Source organism: Zophobas morio, unplaced genomic scaffold, assembly GCF_036711695.1.
Source record: "Zophobas morio isolate AGI-343-1 ecotype UQ-CSIRO unplaced genomic scaffold, CSIRO_AGI_Zmor_V1 ptg000064l, whole genome shotgun sequence".
Taxonomy (NCBI): domain Eukaryota; kingdom Metazoa; phylum Arthropoda; class Insecta; order Coleoptera; family Tenebrionidae; genus Zophobas; species Zophobas morio.
The window spans coordinates 240310-259934 of record NW_026972169.1 but is presented as its reverse complement, the minus strand read 5'-3'; the positions used below and the strand labels follow the sequence as shown (position 1 = coordinate 259934).

Genomic DNA, 19625 nt, shown 5'->3' with positions numbered 1-19625 from the left:
GATGGGTAAACTTTATTTATCAAAAGGTAGTCATTTATTGTTGGTTATTTGTAAATTCGATTAATTGGTCGATGGTTATTATGCACAAATTATATTCTCTAGAAAATGCCTCCAGCTCTCTGCGTTTTGCCTTTATTGGGCAACCCTCAATAAAGATACACAAAAATTTTAAAAATAGGAAACCATTTCACCGTTCTTCAAAGCAATCTCACTCAAACAGGCCACTTCTTTGAGTCCGGCCAGTCGACACAGCTCTAATTTATAATACCACTGCTTAAGAAAGTAAAGAAACTCTACAAGCAATGCTATACCGACAGCGGCCTCTGTGTGACCTTGTCTTTTTTTTAAACCTCCTTCACTGGCCACCAGGGGGAACACATGACCTGCTCGCTAGTATTAGCACAAACACAAAAGACCAAGGTCGATGTTAAACACTACAAAGTCTGACGAATACGTGATACTGTTACGCAGAGCGATAAGAGAAATCTACCAGGACGCTGGAAACACTCAATTCCTTTAGAGTCATCGGCTAAAGCCCTAACTGTTTTAGAACGGTCGGAAGCACTGACTCCTGTCGTGGTTCCTGGTTACATGGTTCCATGTATAAAAATCAAAAAAGTCGGGATTTACAGGTATACCTTCCAATAAATCTACGCTTTGAGTAAAAGCCGTTCTGTGGCGGTCTGTAGTGTCGCTTACCATCAACGGAAGAGACAAAGACTTTTGCTTTTCTGGCGTTATAGCGCAGCAGACGATACCGCTTCTCAATATTATAGATAGTTATAGCTTGGAACGCTAAACTAAAAATATAAAAATTTGATAGAGCTTTAAGGCAGAAACCTTGTGTTATTTATCATAAAGGCCATTTTATCTGAATTCATTGCCCCGGCTGCTATAATTAAATCACCTTCATTTTCCCTGTTTTCATTATCAAGGACTATTAAGAATTTTCCTTCCTTAAAAACTTCAACTGCCCGTGAGATTTGTGTAAACTTAAAATCTCTGTTAAGTAAATTAAAAAAAAACTGCGAAGCTAAGAATTTCAAAGTAGTACTCTTTTTCCACGCAATCCTGAGACCTGGGCAAATCATTAACGTTAACACCTTTGACCAAAGCAGCATTGGCTTTAATTAATTGTAAACGAAGAACATATACTTCTTGTTGTAGAGATTCAATAATAACACGAGCTTCTTCAGCAGTTGTAAAGGATGTATCCATCTTAACTACCAAGAAAACGACCTTAAACAGAGCACCTTACGCTCTATTAAACATGTGCAATTCAGTATGCCTTTTTTGGCTAACGAGAATAATATTTAGGTTTAATCGACATATCACAACATATGAACAAATTTATAGATTATGAACAAATCTAAGTCGAAATAAACTATTCTAGTCAAAGTGAAAGTCTGCAAAATCAAAATACCTTTTTTTGAATTTTTTGGAACAAAAGCTTCTATCAGAGCTTCTAAGCCCTTTACGAAAGCTAAGCAAACTTAAAAAAACCCAAGTTGGAGGGGTCCTAGCTCCTGTCTCCCAATATTAAACTAAAAAAACAATATTTATGTTAGTGAACACTAGTCTCACGTAGCCAGAAAAGGGTCTTTTGCTGATTTTATATAAAACCTTAACAACTTAAATTATAAACTATAAAGAGCTTTAAGTTTGGTTGGGTGAGCCTGCGCGTTAGGCGAAAAGAACATCTGATTAGTGATCAAAATGTATTGTAAATTGATCAGTTCGGAACTTTGCTAGCTCAGCGACCCTACCTAACACTAAACACGAGTCACCGCAATATATGCCATATTTTTTTGACTTCATACTCGCTATCATACAAAAATTAAAATACGTCGATTAAAGCGTAATTTCGCCATTTAATCATTAAAATAGTTTCCTTTTTCCTCACATAAAGTTCTAGCTAAATAACATTAAGTCTACGCTCAAAAAGATGACTAGAATTAACAAAACCTATAACATGAAATAATATTATAAACAGGCGGATATGATTACATAAATCAAAAATTTTGTTATTTAGTAAATCCAGTATATTTACATATAAAAAATAAATATTTTTGAAAGACAAAAATAGTTATTGTTAAATTACGGTAATTATTATATATCCTGCTCAAGGTATAAGAACCTATGAAAGCGAGGTTAAATGCGCTACCATCAAAAATCTAAAAAGAGAGTCGCCTAGAGATGAATCGAACGACCTAGAGTATGCCACAGACCGACATCTCCCGCACAAGGATGGCCTTTAAGTAGATAGTAAGCGATTTATGATAAAGTAACCTTCCTAATTATAGCAGCATCTGCAACCTTATCTAGTCACGCTCACTAATATCGACGTCATTGAAAAATTACTGTTAATGCGGTAAAGCAAAGACCTTGTTTTACCACGGAGAGACCCACTGCACCACCGCTGTCACTAACACATGGTGGCAAGGTAACCCCATAGTGTTCTAATGCAAAATATTTAGAAGTCATCATTAACATTAGAGGCTGCGATAGCTACCGTACCTAAACTATAGTGACAAAGGTTAAGGCAGCTGCTCGGAGTCTGTATCATTTACGTTACGTTAATCCTCCAATTTCCTGTTAAAATATGGCCAACCTTGCATAGTTTTCTTGATAAAATATAGCGCCTTCATCAAAATAATATAAAGATAGGGTAGAGGGGTAAAGACTCTTCTTATTAAATTCCTTCGCGCTATTTCAAAGCTTTTAGCCCAAGTAATATATGTCGTGAAAATAACTAAAATTGCAAGTAAAGATTGCTATAACAGTTTATCAGAGCCCCCCCTTTTTGTTCAGCTGCTACTGCAGGCATATGTTCCCCTCACGCCTATTAGAATTTTTAATAAACTACTATTTGTAAAGCAGTTAACTGGGAAGTAGGCTACGCAGATTTTTGTAAAAGTTAAAATACTTGTTTTCATCAGGGTTGCAACCAACTTAACTTGGTACCACAAGATGCTAAGGGCTCTTTAAAGTCTCTATAAAGAAAAAGTCGAACACTAGACCTTCTATATATACAATAAAATTGAGTTTAACTTACAGACTAATACCAAAACCTTAGTCGGAGAAAAAAGGATTTTCAGCGTGGATGTTATTAATTATTTCTGTGACTAATAAGCCATCTAAACCACTTTGCGCTATTTATTACTTTTGGTTTAATATTTTCCATGCGTATATAATGCATATATGTTTTAATAAACTACTAGGACACCTTCAGCTCTTCCTCTAAATACTTGAAAAATGGTTTGACACATGGCAAGTTACACATTATGCTGCTAAAAGATTAGGCCCTTTAATTAACTAAAAGAAGAGTAAAAAGGACTCTCAACAATTTTTTCAAGTTACTAACGGAGATTCCCTGAAGCGATCACATTAAATACCTCCGCCAAATAACCGACTCCAAGTTCAATGGGCATGCCTACACCACCTACATTATTAATAAGTGAAGGTCTTAAGAAACACTCCTTACCCCCTTTTATGCAATAAAAGTAAACTTTAAAAAACAAACTGATGCTTTACAATTTCTGGTCAGACCAATGCTTAGATACCCGTCAATTGCATGGGCCTATTCTGACGCCAATGATAATCGACTACAAACCCTACGGAATAATTTTTTTCGTATGCTAACCGAAGCGCCATGGTTCGTTCGCAACCGCAACTTCGGGACTGTAAAAATGAAATTTTCCAAGACTATTTTCAGAAACTACCTATTAAATCAGCAAACAGATGGTTTTCAGGTTTTAGCGCTCTTCTAACCAACTCTTTTGTCCGAAGCTGTAACTTAAGATCCTACTTACTACTTGTAACACAAACGACCAAAGGTAAAACTTTTATACAAATAATAACAAATGAAGTTTTAATATCAAATATTTATACTTATAACAACAATAATAATTTTAATAACACCTTCCAGTAATAATTATAGTAATAACTTTATTACGAAATAATAAGCGAATGGTTAACTTAACTTATACAGCCTCTAATATGATCTTTAGTAAATAACTTAAGTGTGGAGGCATTTACCCTTCAACCATTCATGCGGACGAAATACGAATTAAGTATTCGAGACCTTGGGCCTCCCACTGTGGCATGTCACTTCTTAAATAATATTTTTTCTTCTTACCACTTCCTTGTGCGCGCTTACTTAGTTTGCATAGAGGAGTTGCTTAATTTCTAACTACTAAACTTGACTTTTTTTAAGCTTAAGCACTTTTTAAACTAGTTAATATGGTTTTATAATGCTAGGATTTTAGCAAAGAGAGGTAAATCCATATTTTGCAATTACTATGCCGCCCGATAGGAGGGTGCAAAGGCTTGTGCTACCTTCCGGTGTGTCAGTGAACCTTTCGAATACCAGAAAAGTATGGATTTTATAATGGCTGACCTTATAGATACACATGTTTACATTGATTGTTTAGTGGCTAGCATCTCCAAAGCGACCCACAATATGGAAGGTTGTGTGCTCTAATTAAGAGGTATCAATAATTTAACGTTAGAATTAGAGTTGAAAAGTGTTTTGCGAGATCTTCAGTTGAAGGGTTAGGAAGAGGACTCATGAATGCAGGTGTAAGAATAAGTGAGGATAAAGTATAGGCGTTTAATATATGCCGAGGAGTTAACAAGTTTTACACAAGCATCGAACTTTTGGAATCAATTTATTCCCAACAAATGCAATCGTAACTGAGTCCCTTACATGACTTAAAAAAAAGGCAGAATTTGAGTGAAAGCTTGAACAAGAGACTGCATGGATGACCATATTACGACTCGTAGAGAAAAGCTTATGCGTGGAGCATGTAAATAGTAATTACGAATTAATTTTACAAACAGAGGAGAGAGATGTTGGCGTGGTGCACAAATAAACTTATGGACTACATTTAACTAACCAGCAAGCCTTAGGTTAGAGATACTAACCATAAAAGCCTTCCACCTATTTTCCAAAGCGAACACGAAGCTATTACCTTAAGAGGAAAGAGAAACAATCGTATTAAACTTGTTATGAGTAATATCTATTGGGTTTTAAAATATATTCCTTGTAAAAGCAACGTTATTGCCGATTTGCTATCTCGCTTACCTGCCGATGAGGTTATTCCCAATGTATATACTTTTGGCGATAGTGGGATAAATGAACTTATAAACGATAATTAAATTAAAAAGTTACAAGGTATACATCGAGGGTGATTCCATAAAAAAAGAAGTTAACAAGTGATAAAAGATTATAGTTTTAAAAATCTGGTAAATAAGGTTGAGGGTGGCGAAATATATCAAAGGTTTGGAAACAGAAGACAAACCCTGTGAAGAACTTCAATTAATAACAATACCTTACAGACCGCTAGAACACTTGTCCGTTGTTATAATGGTAATGCCTAGGGCCACGGAGGGCCATGATAGCGTTTTAATTATAGATGATAGCTACACTCATGTCTGGGCAATAGCATTGAATAAAGTAAACACACAATTTTAAAATGTTTCAAAGAAATCTATAAGTAGCAGGTACCGAGACAGATAACTTTAGATGGGCAATTATTTTTTTAGAAGTAAAGAACTGATGACTTTCTTTAACAGGGCATGGAGTTAAAGAACAGTACATTACCGCTGATTACCGTCAGTCGAATGGTCTGTGTGAACGGACTATACAGACTATCAAAAAAGCGTTGTTAAAGTTTAGTTGCGAAAGAAAAATAGAATGGACTGCTTTAGTGGATGATTATATTTACTAACATAACAGGATCTCCAACGTGCAGGCGTCACTCCTATATTTATGATGTTTAAAGAAGAATTGTCAAGCGGGAGAATGACACTTCTTGTACTACCCCAAAGACGTGGGGACATCTGACGATAAATCATGAAATTGAAAGGAGGAGGGAGGACAGACAACGGCAGGCCGAAAAGGTAATGGAAAAAGCAATACGATAAGGGGGTCGTTAAAGAGGATGTTACCGTAGGTGATTACGTGTACATCGAATTACGGGAAAGCAGAGTAAAAGGTTAAAATTGGAAGGGTCCTCTAGGTTGTTGGATATTTTGGATAAAGGAATTTTGAAGTTGGAATACGGAGGAAAAATTAAACTATACTCAATACTATTATTATCTTGAAATTATTATTAGAATTTACATTACTTTTAAACAAGTTACTATTACTACTAAAGGGGGCCTCTTTCATTTCGTTGTCTTCCAAAGTGCCCTTCTAAAATGTAACGCGGAATAAGGAGCTTGTAGCGCCCAGCATAGTATTTAGTTCTGGTGATTCTTTCAGCCTTTTTAACTGTGATTAACTTTCGCTTAAAGCATCTTTAACTCTTTTTTTAAAGCGTCGTTTGCAACCGAAGGACTGACTATAAGTTCCTGTTGCTCTGTATTAGCGGAAGAATTCCCCATAACGACCTGAAAAATAATATATAATAAAAAGGTTTATGTTAAAAAAAATAGCTTAAAAAAATATCTATTAATATATATCTGTGTTAGATAAGTGAGTAAACGAACGAAATTAGTTAAAGTGACGTAAGTGTATTTAATAAATTGTGCAAAACAAGTAGATATTTATAGCAAATTTTTTTCATATAAGTCCAGCTCCTCCCAAAAAACTATATCCGGTTATCATCAGCCTCCACAGCCACACATTTATTAATTAATTATTAATTGCGTTTTTTTGGTGCTCGATCAAAATGACAACTTCCAATAAACGAGCTCTCAAACAGGTTTCTACTCGTATATGAGTGCAAAAATATCTTCACATGTCTCCTTCAGGTTCAATGTAGATCTCCAACTTAACTTTCAAGCCTCATGCTAAGGGTGCGTAGCTGATCTTCCGCTAGTATCCGATTAGCTGCCTAGTTGTCAGTTGTCAGTCCGTAGAAGTCGACGGCATAATTTTAAAATAGTGTGACCAGCAGCTCGATCCTAGTTCGACGTGTATCATTGCGCACAAACCACCGCGCGTTTGTTAAAAGGCGCAGCAGTTTGTGTTGTCGCACTTGCGAGGACGTTATTGCCGATAATTCGTAGGGCCAGCCAGGAGATGCATAGGTCATAATCAGTCGAATGCACAACACAAAAAGCCTTCGCTTATTGCGCAACGAAAGTTTGCTTTTGCTGAAAAATGAAGGATATAGCAACTAGATTGCTGTCTTGACCTTCGCAACGACAACTTAGAATTTATAATGTCCCCAAGGTATATAACCTGAGAACACCACGGAATTTCAAAGCCGTCAAAAGTTATAAAGTGCGCTTTGTTCTTTCCTGCGTTAAATGGAGGGGCCCCATTGACGAGACCAGGTTGCAAGCGCTTCATGATAGAATAGTAAATGCTGACATAGAAAAACGGGTGACTTGGGTAAAGAATAAATTATCGATCATCTACGTAAATGGCGACCCGCGTATGGGGGTGAACCAGAAGAGGAATGTCGCTCGTATAGAGCGCGAATAGCAGCGGTGATAGAAGAGAGCCTTACGGGAGTTCCGTTGTAAGATGGCGAGGCGATGACAGTGCAGCGCCTACTTGCACATTGAAGACCCGGCAGGTTAGGTACAACTTAAGAACTTCTTGAAGACAGCGTGGTATCGCTGAGACATGTAGCTTGCTTAACAGACCACCATGACATACTCGTATAAAAGCCTTCTCGACATAAAGAAAGATAGTGCCGGTGGCTTTATTGAAATTCAAGGCTCTGGTCGTCCACTCGGTTAGGCGAAGAATTTGTTGGGTCGTGGAGTGTCCCTTGCGAAATCCCTTGTTAAATTCCTATAAAATTCTACAAGCGTCCACAATCGCCTTTAAAGGATTAAGTATCACTGCTTCAGCTATCTAAACCCACTGCCGACAAAAGGCTGAGGGGCCGATATTTGTGAGGCTCTGATTGCGATATCTTTGGTAACAACACGACTACCGCTATTTTAACTCAACTGCCCATGAAAATAGCAGAAGGTTTTCACCAAGTTGACGAGGCAGCACAGAAGATTCATAGCCTCCTCTACCAGTTTTTAAAACTTCAGATTAGTAATGCCGTCAAGTCCGGACGCCTTTCGCTTTGGTAGTAATTTTGACAATTGTCATGTACTCATCTGTGGTAGACCGCTCCAGAAAATCAGTTGTATCGGTCGGGAATAGATTAGGCACAAGGAATCGTCATCGACGGTTGAGGGAGTAGACAGCGAACACTGAGCAACTAGATTATCAGCAAAAAGTTGTGCGTTATCTTCAACGCGTCCGGCTATGGTATCGTCGTGGCGAAGTTGTGGTCGAGTTGGATGCCCATGATTCTTAGCTCGCTTGACAAATTTTCCGAAGAAAGCACGACCTTCCTCTGGCAGTTTATATGCGCCATTAGCTTTTTCCTGATGTACTGATGAAGACAATTAACACCTATTTGTCTTTTACGCGTTGAAAGGTCATGACTACTAAGATGTGTTATTGACGCTCGAATATTAATGCCTTTAGTTCTTCAGGAGGGTTTCACGTGTCGTCGTGGCTTTGCTGTTAGCTTCTGTCACCGAGCGCTCAAATTCGACAAAAGCACCGTTTAGTTTAGCAAGAGTTTCGAGTGGCATTGTATGGGGGCGTCTACTCGAGCAATTTCGGTGAATTTGTTCCAATTCGCCTAAGCTCGGAAGAATGTTATTTATTTCTTCCTTTTCGTCGCCCATTTCGTGCAGGACAGGTAGTTGATCTGACCACCATTCCATCCGCCCCTCCAGCACGTCCTTTATGCCGGGCTTCCTAGCCATGTGTGTTGTTTTCTAACTATGATCCTATGACTCTTTATTAGAATTCATGAGGGTGAGGTTAAATACGCGACCATCAAAGATCAGAAAAGAGAGGGAGTCGGTAGGAATCGACCCGACTTTAAGTATGTGCGTAATACTTCTACCGCTGAGCTACGACAATAACTCTCGATTCCGGTATTTTACGTATTTTAACCTGTTATACCAGCATGTTATTAACCATCAGGCCGGGGTCTTTAGCCGGTCTTAGGTGCCCTTACTTTTAGCCTAAGGCAGAGCGCGTATTTATAACGTATTAAAATTCCTGAGGGCGGGGTTAGGCTGTTCTATGCAGGATGTTTACAGTTTAAATTCCCGCTAGAATGACAGGAAAGTCATGCACTAAAAGAGGCTTCGCCATAATTTACCGCCAGGACAAAATAGCGCACGCTATAATATTACAAGACTACGAAAATTGATAAGCAATGAGCACAGCGACAGAAAGATCAGTCTGCACATAATTATTCGTCACTGTTGAACACAAACATGCAATTACACTATATTGTAACTTGTTCTGTATTCAGATTTTTATTTAACATTACTTAACAGAAATCCTATTAAAAAAAATCAAAGAACAATGCCTAAAGCGATAATTAGAATGTAACAGTCATTAAATATTCTTTTACTTTGAAGAACCAGTATTAAGAGGCTAATTCTGCAATCCTTTTTTGATTTGCACGTATTAAAAATTGGAGTTTTCGGTTTTCCAACACCAGATCTGTATCGAGTTGCATATAATCCATTAAAACTCCGCTCTTTTTTAAGATGATTTAGAAATTTATAGCTTACGTGGTGGGTTATGACAGCCTGAAGTATGCTTGAAGGAATTATTATGCCAGTTATAATATTTGGTAGATTGGTAGATACAAGGTCTACCCTGTTCCAGCTTTCTAAGTGCTACTTAGGCTCTACTTTGTGTAGTCGTCTGCAAACATAATTCTTTTCCCAGTACTCTACGAGTGGCGTAATATCAGAAAGAAAATTTTCAGCAGCGACTTCTAGAAAACTGTCAATTTCTCTTCTGGATGTAGGAGAGAGCAAGGATTTTACACTGGAATCTGAAAAGTTCTGGTTATGCGTCGATGCAGTTGCTATATTTTCAAAAAATTAAGCTAAATGAACGCACAACCAACATTCTTGTTTTTCGGTAGAACTATCTTAACTGTGTTTATCAACGCAACTTCTAAGTCAACAACAATTGTAGAGAAATCTAACTTGGTTCTACTCTAGTAAGGCTTGGAAGGGTTTTGAGTACTTTTCTTTATTTCTGTTTGGCCACTATGCGAAAATCATTGAGACTACCTTACCGACCATCAACCTATGACTGTATACAATTGAGTCCACAGTGGACAAGTTTTCAATGTTCCATTTATTGCCCAGTGAGAAAAATTCTTTAATATTTCAACGTTTCTACGGGTACCTAACACTAATATACTTTCCCTGCCTTCTCAGGGTTCTTGATACTATAGCTGGTCCTTTACTACTTTTGAGACAGACGTCTCAAGTAATTTCTATACTAGTTTTTATTGCGTGAGAACGAGATAATGTAGTTATTTTAATTGGGGTTACTTTAAGTATGTGCAGTTCCCAATTATAACCTGAAATGAAGCCAGTGACTCTCATAACTTTTTATTATTTTAAAATAAGTGACGGTGAATAATTAAATTAAAAATGCGTTATAGACTCTTAGTCTTCTGCTCTTCAAAAATATCTTTACCTTCAACTTATTTGTAAAAGTAAGTTTTGTATAGGTCACTACTCCGGATGTGAAAAGTTGCCTCTTTTAACAATAGCTCCTTAAAGAGCACTGATGTATATTTATATCAATTTTTATGGATGAAACCTTATGGATTGGGATATAATTGGGAACTGAACATGTCAATATGTTTAAAGTGTGATATTTCCGTTCATAGGATGCGTAGTTTGTACTTTAACTAAGAAAGGTCACGCCAACTGACTTGCCCGTTCATTAACCTTCCGGCTTTCTGTTTGTATCTCAATTAAAACAAATACCCTCGGTTCGTATTTTTCCCCAGTAAAATTCTGCGCCCTTCAATACATTCGTGATGGTCGAATTACAGGAAAACTGCTTTAGATCCGAACAGAACTTTCCATAGTTTAAGTTCATACGCTACAGCATTTAGTGTAGTGCACTAATCACATAAAGTATCTAAAATACCATTTTAAAAAGAGAGTAAATCTATGCAAATCTAAGCATCTACATTATTAAGAATTACAACCAGTTTTATTAAAATAAAAGTCAAAAAATAAAATCGAGATTACGGCCCTTTCAACCTACAAACACTAACTGTAAAAGTACTATGAGAAAGAAAATTTTTATTTACTACAAATGTGCTAACAATTTTTTTTATATTAATGAGCTTGCGGTACTCAATTAGTCGAACGCTGACCGCTTAAGCTCATTTCGGGCGCAAGTAAGCGCTCGTACATCTCCAAAAGGTGTATAAGGACTGTCCCGAATTTTTTTTTTTTTTTGTTAAAGGAAAAAAGTAGTACGTGGTTAGCCTCCTGGCACCCACTACAGCACAAACCAAGTTCCTGGAAAACTGGCTTCTCAGATGGGACGGTTTGAAATGCTTTCCGCATGTGCACTTCCCCCTTTGCTAACAATACATTAACAGCTACCTTAATTGTCACCTCGCACTATGGCCACTGGCGAGTTGATAAGGACACACGTTGAATGACATCTGGTGGTCAAGCCTTTGCTTGAGAATAAATCTCAGGAGCAGTTGGTCCAGTCGCGCCTCCTAACGGTCATGGACCCTGATGAGGTTCATCTAATAGAGACAATTCTTAATAACTTGTACTAGAGAAAACTTTTACTACTATTTATTATTTCCAAATATGTTAATAGGTAAGAAGAAAACGCATTTCTCGCTTTCAAAATACTATAAGTCTTGTCCCTGATGAAGTCCGTAATCCTCTTGTAACCAAAACTTCAAACAGCTGCCCATCAATAGCTTCCGTTAATGCTATAGACGTCAGTAATGAAGCTCTTATTAAAGGATCCCCAGACAATAATTCCACTCTTTTGAAAGACCGGAATTTATATACTAATCATTTAATTTGCGACGTTTTTGAAGTTACATTTTCTAAGGATCTTTATGGAAAGAAAAACAATTACACTTTTCTTACCGATGTTACTTCTGAATTTACAGAAGAAGGGGAGTCTAACCTACCTTATATAAGTTATGAAGACAAGGTAGAAACCATTATCATGAATCGTCTCTCTTCCAATAAAGATGAAAGACCTCTTTTTCAGTACTTGGTGCAATGTTACAATAGAGCAAGTAATTATGCACACAGAAAGTCTTTATGTATATTTTTTTGCCTTTTTATCTATTTAATTAAGGTCAGAAAAACAAGGATTCTGCAGACTCGAATTTAATCGCCAAAATTCAAACTTTTATAGTTTCTTTTGCTGGAATAGTATTTCATTTGTTACAAGTTGAAAACTACTTTACCTCAAGAATTATTATTAAAGGTTCTTGTTTATCCGGATATGTTTCCTCAACCTCAATCTGTGCTCGAACGGGCAAACTGCGTTTTTGCTGATACCCTTCTTTTGGGTTTACATTCTTGAACATAATTCTTGTTACTTTTGCTTTTTTAAGTCACAAGTTTAGTAGCGCTGAAGAGCTTTGTAACAACGACAACTATATATTATTGTTTATTGTTCCGCAGAAGATGAAGGTCTGCTGTGTATTACGGATGCTTTTCTACAAGATCTTATTCGGACTTCTATCGCTAATGACTACGTCAAGGAGGTCGGTATCTTTCTTAGTTCATATTTGTGTATATTATATCCCATTTCTCTTTTTGTTCAGGTTTTCCATCCTCTTCTTTACGAACTTGAGCGCTGCGTTGGCCAGTACAGTTTTCTCGATCATATCTTTCCGCTTTTGACTGCACTTGTGCGCCTCTGCTATCACAAAAACCTTCTCCCCGTCGTCGTGTCCGTGGACAGCTGGGATCCAGGTTCTTCTTTCGTTCCTCCAGCGAATCTTATAGAGTTAATTTTATTACCAGAGGAGGGTATTAAAGGCGGCCTTGATTTTGAGAGGAAATCTTTTTTGGCTGCATTCATAAGGCTTGCGCCATTTCCCTCGGCGTGCCGTCATATCGCCAAGACTTGCTTCCCTGATCCACTTAGAAAAACCAAAATGGAAATTGATACAATACACCAGAATATTAGAAGTACGCATAACTACTTCCTTGACTCCTCTACGTGCTTATTTCGTGTTTCTCTACAGCCCGTTTACTTTCTATGCAAGAGGTGCAGTATAAAATTGCCTGTTGCTTTCTCAAAGGGGATGGCGGCCGAGAGCCTTTTCTAAACTATATTTCACATGTTTTCTCTGTCAACAGCAAAAGACGCCAGATGCGCTCCTCTTCCCTTGCACCGCCATCGAGTGACGGGTTTTTAATTAACTTGGTCTCCCCCTGCCACATGGTGTTGCACCCCGCCCTCACATGGTGCATGCTTACAGGCTTCTATACTATTGCGGCTCTGCGAGCCGTTTATGAATCCTAACACTGCCAAGTTTTTTGAAAAGATGGATAACTGGTATATCTTTTCGGGCTCGTGCCGAATTAATCTTCAGGCGGAAACGTGTTTGGTGTACTCTGAGCCAGAAAAGACAGCCTTTGTGACTTCAAGCATGAATGGTCTAAACTTAGCACCTGTCCTACAACCAGCTTACAAAGTTATTAATGCAGCCAAGGACTCTGCGCATCCTGCCCACTTCATAACAGAATGTTTCTTTCTAACGGCGTACTGCCTTCACCTCGGGCTCCTACAAACCTGCGTTACTTATGACGAGCACATGGCTAATATTCGGGACTATCAGGGATTATTGAACAGGCGCTGCTCCCTTTTAGCATATTTTCCAATGCTGGCTTTTAATTCTACGTTATAGACTTCAGGAGCAGAGTGGCTCAGCGTGGGGACCACCTGAAGCGGAGGCTTTTAAGCAACACCTTCGCGGATTACTTGAGGTGAACATCGGTGAAAAGTATGCATGCGACATCCAGCTATTCAGCCTATCATTTGTGGAAAGAGTTTTAAGCTATTATGCACTTGTCTGCACGTGGCTTATCGGCCTTGTAGACCCGGACAGGGCTGGTCTCTTGCCTGCCTTTCTCTAAGCTTGTCCTTTTCACCTCACTGCTAGGGCTACCGTTATCTGAGCCGTCTGGCCTGTACAAGGCGCTTCCGGAGTTTATCATCGAAGATGTGGTGGATTATTTGCTTTTTGTTTGTCGTAACCAAGCGGACCTGTTGATATATAATCGTGGGCCCCTCGAAAAAATTATTGAACTGTACTTTACAAGATCGGGTAACTTCATGGACCTGATTATAATGCCATGTGCATTAGGTTTGTGCTGCTTTTGGGCGCTAAGGAACATTTGAAAAATCCCCACTTGCGTTCCAAGTTAGCTGAGGTGCGCCTCCTTACTGACTAGTGGGGAGCGCGATAACTCCTTTCTCCTCCAGTGCATGTTTATGATGACGACGGAAGTACAGCATGAGGAGACTCCCTTCGTGAGCATCGCTCAAGCTAATCCTCTCGCTTTAAAGTTTCTGGTCCCCTCTTTGGTCTCTCCTTTTCTTTTAAGGAGAAGCCTCCCACATTCTTACAAGCACTTTACTATTGATGCGCAGATAAGCTCTTACGTAGAAATTGAGATGACTGGCAGTAGCAACCAGTTTTATGAAAAGTTTGAAGTGCGCTTCCATTTGTCGATTGTTTTACGACTACTCTGGAGTATTCCAGAACACCGACGGCAGATGATCAACTATAGGTAAGCTGACTCCTCCCACCGCCTCATGCTCTTTAGATTCCGATGTTTATATCGATACTTTGCAGTAAAGGCGAGCTTTTTGTGCGCTTTGTTAATCTACTAATGAATGACACCACATTTTTGCTCGACGAGTCGCTTCTCAAACTAAGAGATATTAAAGAGACGCAATCTCTCATGGAGGAGCCTGAGGTTGCTATATAGTGCGTCAGCGCACGGAAGGGACAACCGACCCACCTACAGGTTTGGACGAAGCTACCCGCCACTGTCAGAGAGGAAAGAGAATCCCGCTTGACCCAGGACGAACGGCAGTGCAGGACCTTCCTTCTGTTGGCTGCCGAAACCGTCTCAATGTTCCACTACCTCACCAAGGAGATTGTGCTCCCTTTTCTGCGACCCGAGTTGGTGAGTCGTCTAGCAGCAATGCTCAACTTTAACTTGAAGAAACTCGTCGGAAAAGATTGTCAGGGCTTAAAAGTATAACTGCGAGCTCTTTTTGCTTTTTATTCTAACTTTTGAAAGGTCCGCAACCCCGAAAAGCTAAACTTTTATCCTAAGAAACTATTAAAGGAGCTTGTGGACATCTACTTGCAGCTGACTCAGGTTCGCCCCTCTCTGAGTCGGCCATAACACAAGTTGCCAACTCGTGTATGTTGCCAGGGCGAGCTGAGCGTGGAGCATCCTTTTGTTCAGGCCGTGGGTCAAGATGGGCGGTCCTACAGCGCTCAGTTATTTCCAATGGCCGTAAGAGTTCTCAGTAAGATTGGGATAGACATGGAGAAGGTCGTAAAGTTTTCCGACCTGGGTCGCCTGGTTGAGAGCTACAGCCAGCTCAGGCAAGCAGACGAGGAGGAACTTGGAGAGGTCCCTGAGGAATTTGTGGATCCCGTATGCGATGTTGTGCCTCGCGGACGTGCAAGAAATCTTACGTCTGCGCCTGCTTAGCTGCTATACACAGTAATGAGTGATCCCGTGAGACTTCCGACCAGCAACCTAATCGTGGACCGCTCTACGATTGTTACGCACCTTCTCTCAGACGGATGTGACCCCTTTAATAGAAAGCCTCTGACCATCGACCAATTGGAGTCGGGTTTACTGTTCATTTTGGCCTGTCATTCGCTGCGTCTAAACACCCGCAATACCAGTGGATGAACTTAAGAAGAAAATCAAAGAATGGCGAGAAAAAAGGGCGACTTAATTAGATTTGATTAAATATTTCTCTGTAGGCCATTTAGTTGTAAATGCCGTACTAACTTGTAAAGTGATATTGTTGCGCTGGCAAGCAAGACCCCCGTTGCCGTGTCTGCAGGTGTAACCCATTCTTAAAGTGATATTGTTGCGCTGGCAAGCAAGACCCCCGTTGCCGTGTCTGCAGGTGTAACCCATTCTTATACAGCTTTATTAGCAAAGGATGGACATTTCTCACGACTTCCGTGCCGTGGGGAGGCCCAACTAGGGCGAAGCTGGCAGTGACCGACAAACAGTGCGACTTTCAACGCTTTATTGAAGAAACCTTTCTGTATATGCCTACAGGTGTAAATCTTTCATTCCTGTAGAGCCAAAACCACCAGAGCCGCGCGCAGTGGGCTCCAATTCCTACGTGACGGCTTTTAGTTAAAAAAGTTGGGAAAAGTCTGCCCTGCTCTTAAAAACGTACGCTGACTTCTTCCACAGTAGGGGTAATAATCTTTTCCAAGATTAATTGTGCTACCCGATCTCCCCTCTTAACTGTATAATTAAGAGTTTATAACGACGTACTATTAGTTCAAGTAAAAAACAAAATGACTTGAAAAATCCTTTTCGCCATGATTAAAAAGAATAACTCCTAGCGGGCCTCTGTAGTCAGCATCGACGACTCCTCCACCAACATCTACAGATAACTTCCAAGCCAGCCCGGAGCGAGGAGCTATATGTATGAAAGAAAATTTTGAATCTTCTGTATAATAACCCCTGGACATCTACTACACAAAGTTATTAAGGGGGTTTAAAAACTTAGTATTTTTCTACTTGGAACTGGTAAAGACCTATCCTCCCATAGCAATTGGGGGGAATAGCAATTGCGATGTCAGTTTTGATAAGCTCCTTCCCCTTTGCAGGAACTACAATGTCGCTAGAACTAAAAAGTACATTATACGACTAAAAATAAGAGATGCCCGCGTATCATAGTCATGAAGTAATAAATCACCTAAATAAATCGTATCCAGCCGAAAACTCGGTCGCTCGAACCTGAAAATATAAATTTTCATAAATTTATGAATATTTTTTTTAGCTTTTCCAAATAAATAGTAAACAATGTATTAAACATGGTTTTCTTGTGTTTAGAAAAATATAATAGAAAAGTACGGGGAGAGTAGCCTGGGCTGAAAGTCTTTGAACTTTAAGTTTTATATCCGAGAGAGAAGAAATCATCCTTCGGCTTTTAACTTGGTAATTATAAAAATGGAAGAAAAATTCTTAGGGTAGGAAAACTCGGACCCCTGTTACGTTAACTGAGTGCTTCACTCAGAACGAGCGTGTAAGGACAAGTTTTCGCACGCTACAGTTATGAAGACCAAAAAAGAGTGCTACTATTCTCAACCCTTGTATAACGGTTAGACTCAGCCTATTACAAACTGTCTTTGCGATATTATTTTGCATTGGAAACTGTAACGTTTTAACGAGGGCCTGCTAATTATCATATAACGAAGGGATCGGCGAATTGCGTCTAAAAAACACAGACGTATTTTGTTTTTAGCAAAAATGGCATGATTTATTAAATAGGTGAAAATTTTTCGGTAGTAATGCCATATTTTTTACCAATAGTTTTGCTCAAAACAAAAAAGTGTCAAGAGAGCCTGTAGAAATAGCAATACATTTTTCATAACAAAATTTTAGTATAATAAAAATTTTGAGCTTATAGTCAAAGCAATGCATAGAATCATCCGGAAGTCACGGTATCGAAAAAGGTTGTATTAAAAGGTGTTTAAGTATACTTTGGAGAACTACTGCAGTTCGCAGAGCGGCGCTCACGCAGTTAGTGCATCTGGCAGGAGACTCGCGGAGCTTCTGGGTTTAGTGGTCGAGTTACTATCCCTGCGCTTGATCAGCGTGCAGTAAAGCTAGAACCCTGTGCGGTAGTCTAAAGGGCTGCAGCGATGACATTACCTTATGCATTTGTTCTTTCGCAAATATTTAATGCTTATGAGAAGATACTGTAATGCTTGCAACGCATAAACTATCAATAATTAAATTTTTAGCAGGTTCACAAGCACCTGCTTTGCGTCACCAATCTGGTAATATTTTAAAAGTCACGCTACGAAAAGGGAAGAGCCCTTAGTACAAATTGCCGTTTTAATCCCAACTATAGGTTTATCGATGTAGAGTTCTCGGGAAGTAATGTCAATAGGCTTGCCTTATAAAAAGGAAAAGAATAAAATAAAAAATTTTGTAAATAAATTTTTTTTATTAAATTTAATGAATAGTGATTCGTTTTACTTGGTCGTTTGCATGTGTTGTATGCATACCACGAAGCTCAGAAAATAGGTGGCAGGGAAGTTCAGCTGACGAAAAGCGCTTCACCCCGGCTAATCTGAGAAGTTAAATCGGTAGAATCGCGATTGATACCATAGTGGTTGGCGAAACGGGACTTAGGTATTGGGTCCTTCCCTCTACGAAACCCGGATATGAATATGAGGCTACTTCAGATAGAGAGCTAAACAAACGGCAACTCTCACGATTAAATATTTTTACTAAAACTATGTATTTATATATTACTCTTAGTCAAATTAACAGATATTATAATAAGTTATAAGCACAAACCTCTATAGAAACTCATGTTGGGATAATCCATATTTGACAAATTAAAGAAAATTAAATTATTTGCACTGGGTATGTAGATCATTCGGTATAGCGTACGTACATGATAGCAGAACTGTAAACTGACGAACGTCTCGGAAAAGGTCATCAGTAACATGAATAATATAGGTTTTTAATAACAAAGAAAATGAAGAAAGCTTTACCCTAACAAACTAAATTATCTTGCCAGTCAAATAGTCGACCACCATGCTATAAAGAAACAGACGGATCCAAAAAATTCTTTTTGCTCATGACCTCATGATAGCTCGCCACAGGATATCACTGGAGCAACACTACAGGTTAACCTTAAACGCGCCACTACGAACTAAAAAGATGATTTTTTTATAAAAAGACGAATTAACTATACTTTTAACTAATATACAGAAAAATAGTAGATTTAGTATGCATAAGATGCAACTTGAGCTGTGCACTTATTAAAACAATTGAACACATCGAGAGCGCTTGCCCAACAAAATACTATAATAAGAATGTGAATGAATAACGAAATTAACAAGAAAACTTCATTATAAGTAGCAATGATCTTGACAAAATATGATTTATCGATTTTGATAAAAAAGTTATGCAAACAAGAAACAAAAAAATTAATTTCTTATCTACTAGACAATTAACTTTTCTGAAAACTCTGCATTATAGATGGGTATGTTAGAACAAAAGAAAATACCCCCTATAACTAACGAATTTTTAAGCAAAAGAGAGTCAAACGAAATTAAATATACACACATACAACTTCTATGCTTAAAATTAGTAAATAATCCATACACCTAAACTGTGACAGAGAGCCGTAAAACGTAGTAGACAATATAATTTAAACGAATGACAATCAAGAAATAACATTTAATAGTAATGACGAAAACAAATCAATATTTTGTAAAAAGTACAGAAAAAAACTGGTATGTGACTGGTTGATCAGTTACTACATAAGAGCCAATGAACACAAAGAAGAAAATAATAAATTTTTTAACGCATACAAAGTTGACCTTTTTACTATTTAGGTACAAAACAATCAAAAAAAATTGTATACAAATAACTTATAAAACCGAATCCATTATACCCATATAGAAGAATCTTTAGGCCACTCAACAAGTTAAAAATACAGAGAAAAATGGGTAACAAGAAATAATAAAAAGAATAGAAAATATACTAATCCTATAATAATAAATTCTATTAAAAAGTAC

The 19625-nt window shown here is 38.3% G+C and overlaps 3 protein-coding genes across 5 annotated transcripts; 1 reads left to right on the top strand and 2 right to left on the bottom strand.

Annotated features, from left to right (window-relative positions):
* Positions 1–28: 28 nt before the first annotated feature.
* Positions 29–2484, bottom strand: LOC135143557 (3,4-dihydroxy-2-butanone 4-phosphate synthase-like). The gene is made up of 8 exons (XM_064075433.1): positions 2395–2484; positions 1055–1239; positions 841–1002; positions 639–760; positions 491–583; positions 312–383; positions 184–254; positions 29–130 (listed from the first exon to the last, which is right to left on the bottom strand). Exons 1-8 carry the CDS (start codon positions 2482–2484, stop codon positions 35–37), a joined length of 891 nt encoding a protein of 296 aa, XP_063931503.1. The 3' UTR covers positions 29–34.
* An 8821-nt stretch (positions 2485–11305) lies between these two features.
* Positions 11306–15820, top strand: LOC135143545 (ubiquitin conjugation factor E4 B-like). 2 transcript variants are annotated; one of them, XM_064075420.1, is made up of 22 exons: positions 11306–11359; positions 11415–11564; positions 11648–12083; positions 12146–12222; positions 12278–12362; positions 12478–12560; positions 12621–12771; positions 12823–12990; positions 13047–13228; positions 13284–13461; positions 13513–13657; positions 13713–13918; positions 13968–14115; positions 14172–14238; positions 14291–14392; positions 14459–14598; positions 14664–14787; positions 14839–15072; positions 15118–15198; positions 15256–15483; positions 15541–15685; positions 15741–15820. In XM_064075420.1, the coding sequence occupies exons 2-22, from the start codon at positions 11550–11552 to the stop codon at positions 15791–15793; spliced, it is 3048 nt and encodes a 1015-aa protein (XP_063931490.1). In that variant the 5' UTR covers positions 11306–11359; positions 11415–11549; the 3' UTR covers positions 15794–15820. The 2 variants fall into 2 exon arrangements, with proteins under 2 accessions (XP_063931490.1, XP_063931489.1); XM_064075419.1 differs by having other exon boundaries at positions 15541–15820.
* Positions 15821–16113: 293 nt separating this feature from the next.
* On the bottom strand, positions 16114–17087 carry LOC135143578 (uncharacterized). Of its 2 annotated transcripts, none has more exons than XM_064075469.1 (6): positions 16939–17087; positions 16781–16821; positions 16620–16711; positions 16382–16501; positions 16253–16323; positions 16114–16202 (listed from the first exon to the last, which is right to left on the bottom strand). In XM_064075469.1, the coding sequence occupies exons 1-6, from the start codon at positions 17002–17004 to the stop codon at positions 16140–16142; spliced, it is 453 nt and encodes a 150-aa protein (XP_063931539.1). In that variant the 5' UTR covers positions 17005–17087; the 3' UTR covers positions 16114–16139. The 2 variants fall into 2 exon arrangements, with proteins under 2 accessions (XP_063931539.1, XP_063931538.1); XM_064075468.1 differs by having other exon boundaries at positions 16115–16191.
* Between the last annotated feature and the right edge of the window lie 2538 nt (positions 17088–19625).

Coding starts and splice junctions, on each gene's coding strand:
- LOC135143557 (XM_064075433.1), bottom strand. CDS start 2,484: ATGACTTCTAAATATTTTGCATTAGAACACTATGGGGTTACCTTGCCA. Junction 761..840: donor TTTATGATAAATAACACAAG/GTTTCTGCCTTA, acceptor AATATTGAGAAG/CGGTATCGTCTGCTGCGCTA. Junction 384..490: donor TGAGTGTTTCCAGCGTCCTG/GTAGATTTCTCT, acceptor ACTAGCGAGCAG/GTCATGTGTTCCCCCTGGTG.
- LOC135143545 (XM_064075419.1), top strand. Junction 12,084..12,145: donor GCAATGTTACAATAGAGCAA/GTAATTATGCAC, acceptor TATTTAATTAAG/GTCAGAAAAACAAGGATTCT. Junction 14,116..14,171: donor CTCGAAAAAATTATTGAACT/GTACTTTACAAG, acceptor CATGTGCATTAG/GTTTGTGCTGCTTTTGGGCG.
- LOC135143578 (XM_064075468.1), bottom strand. CDS start 17,004: ATGATTTCTTCTCTCTCGGATATAAAACTTAAAGTTCAAAGACTTTCA. Junction 16,712..16,780: donor GCTGGATACGATTTATTTAG/GTGATTTATTAC, acceptor TGTACTTTTTAG/TTCTAGCGACATTGTAGTTC. Junction 16,502..16,619: donor CAATTGCTATGGGAGGATAG/GTCTTTACCAGT, acceptor TCATACATATAG/CTCCTCGCTCCGGGCTGGCT.